This window comes from Vombatus ursinus, unplaced genomic scaffold, assembly GCF_900497805.2.
Source record: "Vombatus ursinus unplaced genomic scaffold, bare-nosed wombat genome assembly UNPS02005659.1, whole genome shotgun sequence".
NCBI lineage: Eukaryota > Metazoa > Chordata > Mammalia > Diprotodontia > Vombatidae > Vombatus > Vombatus ursinus.
The window spans coordinates 24798786-24806157 of NW_020945437.1; the positions used below are offsets into that span (position 1 = coordinate 24798786).

General features: G+C 45.4%; 1 protein-coding gene across 7 annotated transcripts in view; it reads left to right on the top strand.

The window, feature by feature from the left end:
* Positions 1 to 6569, top strand: part of FAM168A (family with sequence similarity 168 member A) — a 185583-nt gene extending 179014 nt beyond the window's left edge. For all 7 annotated transcript variants that reach the window (XM_027848109.1, XM_027848111.1, XM_027848113.1 and 4 more), the window contains 4 exons: positions 408 to 550; positions 1693 to 1867; positions 4033 to 4164; positions 6316 to 6569. In XM_027848109.1, the coding sequence (XP_027703910.1) occupies positions 408 to 550; positions 1693 to 1867; positions 4033 to 4145 (431 nt within the window). In that variant the 3' untranslated portion in view covers positions 4146 to 4164; positions 6316 to 6569. The remainder of the gene's footprint in view (positions 1 to 407; positions 551 to 1692; positions 1868 to 4032; positions 4165 to 6315) is intronic.
* The last annotated feature ends 803 nt before the right edge of the window (positions 6570 to 7372 follow it).

The following is a 7372-nucleotide window of genomic DNA, read 5'->3' on the forward strand; positions in this document are numbered from 1 at the left end:
CCAGAGAAGGGCTATGACTTCTTAGGAGAATAGAACTAGAAAGCAATCCCCTCTCATCCCTAATTTTACAGGTAAAGAAACTGAGTCCCAGAAACATTGTGACTTGCCTAAAGGTGTCACACAAGTAGTGTCAAGAGGCAGAATTTGAACCCAGGTCCTCTGACTCTAAAGCTAGTGCTGTTTCCACTGTACCATGTAAGGTGATAGAGTGAATTCATGGCACAACTGGGAATCAAAAGCAGGTCTCTTGCCTTCTAATCCAGGACTCTTTCCTGTGTATCATCTTGCTTATCTGTTTCTGGCCTGGCTTCAGCTGCTTGTCCATGCATGTTCTTGGTTCAGCTGCTGTTAGGAGGGAGAATGCTATTACATCCACTAATGTGAAACTTTCTTTTGTCCCCATACAGGATACACAGCAGGAACACCCTACAAGGTCCCACCCACCCAGAGTAACAATGCACCACCTCCCTACTCTCCATCACCTAATCCTTACCAAACGGCTATGTACCCTATTCGAAGTGCCTATCCTCAGCAGAACCTGTATGCCCAGGTATGGGAGATCCAGGTTGTACTTTCTTCCCCAGATGGGCAACTCCATATTGACGGGAAGAGAGAAATGAGGTGGTCCATGGAGACCCATTTTTTCTCAGAAATATCTCCCCTACTGAGTCCTTTAAATTCCATTAGAGTGTTATTCCTTTAGGTTAAGGGTCACTTTCCCTACTCTGCACTCTTAAATATAAGTCCTTAATTTAAGGGAGAGGTAAACATGCAGATCATAGGGTGTGTGTGTGTGTGTGTGTGTGTGTGAGAGAGAGAGAGAGAGAGAACGAGAGAGAACGAGAGAGAATGAGAGAGAACACAGAATCTGAGAGTAGGAAAGAGGGGTGTCATAGGATACCAGAAAGATCTTACAACAGAATGTCAAAGATGGGGGAGAGACCTTGGAACATTGTTGGTTAGCGGTGTACAGAATGTTAAAACTGGAAGGACCCTCAGACGATAGGAGGTTAGTTGAAAAGGATCTTAGAACATGAAACGTAAGAGGTGGAAAGTATTCTTAGTAAAAAGAATACTTGAATATAGAATGTCAAAAGTAAAAGGGACCTTCTAACAGAACGTTAGAATTGAAAGGGACATTAGAACACCCAGTGTCAGAACTTAGGACTTGATGTGACTAGGATGTGAAGGGAACCTTAGAGAGCCTTTAGTTCAACTCCTTCATTCATAGAGGAGGTTGAGGCCAGAGAAGGAAAATGACTTGTCCAAAGTCACAAGGTGAGGCAGTCCCAGAGCCAGAACTGGAACCTAGGTTTCCTGAACAATACTAATGATAGCTAGCATTTATATAGCACTTTAAGGTGTGCAGAATGCTTTACAAATATGATCTCATTTTATCCTCACAACCATGGGAAGTAGGTGCTACTAGTACCCCCATTTTATAGATGAAGAAACAGGAGCAAACAAATTAAATGACTTAACCAGAATCACATAGCTAGCGTCTGAGGTTGGATTTGAACTCTGGTTTTCCTAACTCTAGATCTGGTGCTTTATCCACCATGCCACCTTTCACATTTCATAGCTATAGACATGACATAAGTCTTGCCAGGCTTCCTTTCCTCTGTCCCTTCCTCTCTTCCTCAAGAGTGACACCTGAAGAAACTTGTTACATGTTAATTTGTATTTCCTCAGGGAGCTTATTATACACAGCCTGTGTATGCCGCCCAGCCCCATGTCATCCACCACACCACCGTTGTCCAGCCCAACAGCATTCCGTCAGCCATTTACCCAGCACCTGTGGCTGCTCCTAGGACCAATGGGGTAGCAATGGGCATGGTTGCTGGAACCACCATGGCTATGTCAGCAGGTAAGTGTTGTTTTTGTTGTTCCAAGCTAGGGAGAGAGAGAGGGATGCTTAAGGTTCCTTCTAATGATAAATCTACCCTGAAAATAGTTATTCTTCAACCTAAGTGAGTGTAGTTTTACCATGAAAGTTTTTCCATTGGGTTAAATATTGGCCTTACCTACTTAGTCCTCTTAAATGCAGATTCCCCCAGAGAGAGGTTACATTCTAAATCATAAGATTTAGGATTGGGAGGGACCTTATAGATCACCTACTGTAAGTTCCTCATTTTATAGTTAATTAAACCAGGGTCCATTGAAAAGAAAGAACTTGCCCCAGATTACAGGATTTGAAGGGAAGGACTGTTCCCTTTTTATCTTGATAATCCCCATACTTGTTGAGTTGAATTGCCTTAGCTGTCTCACCACCCATTAACTGGTAATGAAACTATTTTCTTTGGTTCCTTAAATATGGAAGTTAATGGCCTTTTCTCAGCCCTTATCCTTCTTGACTTTTCCTCAGCTTTCAACACTATTGACCAAACTTTGTTCACCAGTTTTCCTCCCTGTCCTACGTGGCGCTCCTTGCTGCTTATTCTCCTCTTACCTGTTTGTCTATTCCATCTCACTTCCTTATAGTCTCCTTAATTGGTTCGTCATTTATCTTTCACCTCCTAAATATTAGTGACTTACACGATTTGATCCTAATTTGCCTCCTCATTCTCTGAACTCTCTCCCTTTGTTATCTGATCCACTTCTGTGAATTCAATTACCTCTGCATAGATGACTCCCATATTCTATGTATACAATTCCCACTCCTAGCCAGTATCTGCAGTTGCCTGCTAGACATCTCTATTTGGTTGTGCCATTGTTAACTCAAAACCAGCATGTACAGAATGGAATATAACCACATCATGTAGAATTTTGTTCTTCCCATTGATGAAGAAGAAATGGAATTTTTTACTCCCCCCCCCCCCCCACTAAGTCTGCCTTTTCTTCAGATGTGGCTGTGGCTGTTTCTGTTGAAGACGTTGTGATCCTCCTGGTCTCCCAGCCTCCTGATCTTGGCATCACCCTTGACGCTTCCCTCTTTCACTGCCTCTCTCCCGCATCTCTAGTTAGTTACTAAGTCTTGTTGAGTCTACCTGCACAGCACTTCTAGCACCTGCCACCTTCTGTCCGGTTATACAGCTATCACCCCAGTTCAAGCCTTTATCATGTCTCATCTGGCATATTGTAATAGACTTTTGTTTATTTTTTGGGGGTGGGGGGAGGGGTGAAGTAATTGGAGTTAAATGACTTGCCCAGAGTCACACAGCTAGTGAGTGTTAGATGTCTGAGGCTGGATTTGAACTCAGGTCCTCCTGACTCCAGGGCCGATGCTCTATCCACTGCGCAACCTAGCTGCCCTGTAATAGGCTCTTCATTGGTCTCCCTGCTTCCAGTCTCTCTTCTTTCCAGTCAGTCCTCCACACAGCTGCCAGAAATAATCTCCTGAAGGCAAAGACTTAATCCCGTCATTCTCCTGCTTAGAAAACTTGTGGCTTTCTGTCACCTCTGGGATAAAATACAGACTCCTTGCCTGGCATTCTGAGCTCTTCACAGTCTGGCTAGATCTTTCTTTACAGCCTTATTTCAGATTGCCCCAACTCCCTTCACTCACTGTATATTCCAGCCAAACTGGGCTACTGCCTCTTGCCAAAACTTGGCCTTCCATCTCCCAATTCGTGACATTCTCATAGGCCATCTTCTAGATTTGGAATGCCCTCCCTCATTTCCTCTTCTTTCTAGCGTCCTTTCCTTTAATTAATGTTCAGCTCAGGGGCCATCTTCCCTCCTTCTCTCCCTCCACCCCCAATGCTCTCTCCCTCCTTACATTATCTTGTGTTATACTTAACAGTAAACATTTTGCATCCTTCAGGTAGAATGTAAGCTCTCTGAGGGCACGGATGGCTTCATTGTTGCGTTTGTGTTGTCAGCATCGAGCAGAATGTCTTACTGTAGACATTTGTAGTATGAAGCTCTTTTTTCCCCTGGGTACCGTGTAGCAGTAGTATTATTTTCTCCATCTGACAGATGAGTAAACTGAGATTTAGAAAGGTGAAGTGATTTGCCTGTGGTCACCCAACTAATAAGGGTCAAAGCTGGGCCACTATGACAAGATTTGTTTTCCTTTCTTTGTCTTAACAGGTACCCTGTTAACCACGCCACAGCACACTGCAATCGGAGCTCACCCCGTCTCCGTGCCAACGTACCGGGCCCAAGGGACCCCCACGTACAGCTATGTACCTCCACACTGGTAAACTTCAGCAGCCAATTCACGTGAGTGGAAATCTCCGACTTTATCCCACCCTGCACTCTGAGTGCTCCTTGCTTGACCCTTGTCCAGGTGTTTTTCCTGTTAGGGGATGAGGAGGTGGAGGTATGACTGTCAGCAGCAACAATAGGGATTTTATCCTAAACTTTAAGCAACTTCCTCCAGAGCCCTCGCAGAATATCATCTAATCTCAGTTAAAGCTATCAGGGGTTTAGGTCAATTCACCAAATATTTATGCAGTGCCTACGGTATGCTCGAGATCCTAGAAAATAGAATGGCGGGGCTTGGAAAGAGCTCGGGGCCAATCTAGTTCAAGCCCTTTATTTTACTAAGAAGGAAATGGAAGTCCAGAGAAGGGAATTGACATGCCAGAGGCCATTGTTTTAATGGCAAAACTGGGATTGGAATCCACATTTTCTGACTCCCAGCCCATGGCTCTTCCTGCCTTTCCCAGGGATGAATGGGCATTAAGAGAGAAGGGAAAAGTAGCCGCTTCTGTGTTTTGTACTCAAGCATCACGAATCCTCGGGACCTCATTGGTTATCTAGTCAAGCCTTACCTGAATGGGCACCCCCTAGACAGTGCCCTGCCTGATAAATAGTATTCTAGCCCAGAGGTGGGGAATCTGCGGCCTCGAGGCAGCATGTTGTCCTCTGCGTCCTCAAGTGTGACCATTTGACTGAATCCAAACTTCACAGAACAAATCCTTTTATTAAGGATTTATTATGTTGAACTGATTGATATCTGCCTCCCTGTAACTTCTGCTAAGCTTGTGTGGCCCAGCTCACATACAGCTGAATTACTTTCCCACACTTCACCTTTGGGTCCACTGGAGGTTGGAGGGCAAGGAAGTGCAGTATTTCCTTTGAAAGGCATCATGGGGTGAGAAAGGCAAGGCAGGCAGTGGAAGATGCATGACAGGGTCATGTAGCACCAGTGTTGTGCTGAACACATAAGGTTATTAGCAGTAGCTAATGGTGTGAATCAGAAACTATTATCACAGCTAAAATTTCTGTAGTGCTTTACAGTTTATAAACTACTTTGTTCACAGCTGTTGAGATGGGGAATGAATGAATGAAAAAGCATGTATTAAGCGCTTACTCTGTGCCAAGCTCTAAGGATGCAGATAAATAAGAAAGTCATTGCTCTCCAGGAACTTACTGGGGGAAGACAAAACATGTAGGGTAATGGTCAGGGAAGCATGTTATAGTCTGGGGACTTACAGGGGCACTGAGATGAGGAGTTTCCTTTGCAGAAGCAGTAGCAATAACAATTCAGTTCTGATCCTGGAGTGAGAAGGAAGGTGAGGGAGGGAAAGGGAAAATGGTCAGTGGTGGGATGGGTGCAAGAAGTGGGCCTCCATGTAGTATGGAGCTGGCTGAGACCCACAGGATGCAGAGGGCCAGGGGATGGACGCACCACCAGCGTGGTAGCACAGGCCACAGACAGAAGTGCCAAAGCTGAAAGGCCCCAGGCCCCAAGGCCTAATCTGTGACCCAGAGACCAGGGACCTGGCAGACAGGTGAAGGAAGAAATGAAGGTTCAGAAAGAGGAAGGTCAAGGTCACACAGATCAGGGAAATATCCTCAGTGCCACAGCACCTGCCTCTCACTTCATTCACCTTTCTCACTTAGAGAATCATGTACACAGAAAATGGACTGCCCACTGTCATCAAATGGGATATGGCATTAGCAGAACTTTAGCTTAGATATCCAAAGGTCTTCTCACCTTTGGTGGTGTTTGGCAAAAGGGCTGCATTTGGAGTCAAAGGGCTTGGGTTCAAATCCTGCCATCACTACTGACTAATTATATGAGTTTGGTAAGTTGATTAATCTCAGTTTTCTCTTCTGTAAAATGAGGGGGTTTGGAAGGGGTTTGGGGGTTAGGTAGGAAGAGTTGAATTAGATGATCTGAATTCCCTTCCTATATGGACATTCTGGGTTTCTCTGACCAACTGATCTCTAAGTCCTCATTCACCTCACCCCACACCCCAGTTCTAAATTCTTCGATTCCAAGTAACGATACTTTCCAGCATTCCTTTGCCCAATAACAAGGATTCTTTTTTTTTTTTTTACCCCAAATGTGTTTCAGTAGCCCTCACGTATGAATGACCCTGTTCCTTAATATTCCCTCTTGCTTCTATCTTGTCTCCACAGATTGGGAGTCAGACATGGTATGCAACAACTCAAGTCTTACACCCGGTGCTGGCATGATTCCAGACCAGCGCCATGCCCGTCTGCAAGAACAACAACCACTGAAAAGTGCCAGGGTCAATTTATGCATCCTTTAGTGTTTGGGGTTTTTCTTTTTTTTGGGGAAAAAGCTGCATTTTCTGATTTCCCTCTTCCCCTGGTCCCTTTCTGCCAGCCCACTCCCCGCCACATCCCCCAAATGACGACCCTCACTCTGACCCTGGCCAGTGGTCACAGTCTCTTTAGTCTTCTTATTTCTAGGCCCAAGCGTTCAGTTTTGGGGTGGCGCGCCCCTGCTGGTGTTTTGTTTTGAGTTGTTCAGCCAGTGACTGGGCTTGTTCGTTTGTTTGTTGTAGCGAGAATGGTGCATGGTGTGGTGAGCGGTCTTCATTCTGGTTTGACTTCCTTCTCTGGTTCTGTTGAGGAGTGGGGGGAGTGATATCAGTTGTTGACTCTTCCATACCGTGATACAAATGAAACTCGCGTCTTCCAGAGAGCGGTCATGACTGATCATAATCCATCATCCAAAGCCGGCCCATCGATAGGAATCCAAAAGTCATGGGGATGTTAGCAATGAGACACATTAGTTTTAGGACATAGGAAGGCTTTGGATTTGTTCCTCATGAAAGGTCAGACTGCCTTTTTAATAGAGGGGTGGGGGGTGGGAGGGTCGGGGGGAAGGGAATGGTCTTGGAGGCCAAGGGATGGAAAGAAAGGAGGGGCTACACCTGGAAACTGGCATAGGCTTTGCAACTTTGTTGTAAGAGGTCTCAGTGCTGGACCTTCTAGGTATTAGACCTTTTGGGTTCTTTTGGTGACCAGAACTTGAGAGACTGTCAGACCTTCTGGGTACTGGATCTTCTGATTACCAGACCTTGAGGGTACCAGACCTCCCAAGTACTGGACCGCCTGGGTGTTGGACACTCTGATTGCACTGTGTCATAACCAGGCAGTTCCTCTGAGGGCAACTGATGCTTGCAACAGCCCCAGATGGTACAGGTGGATAGAAAAGAAACACAGG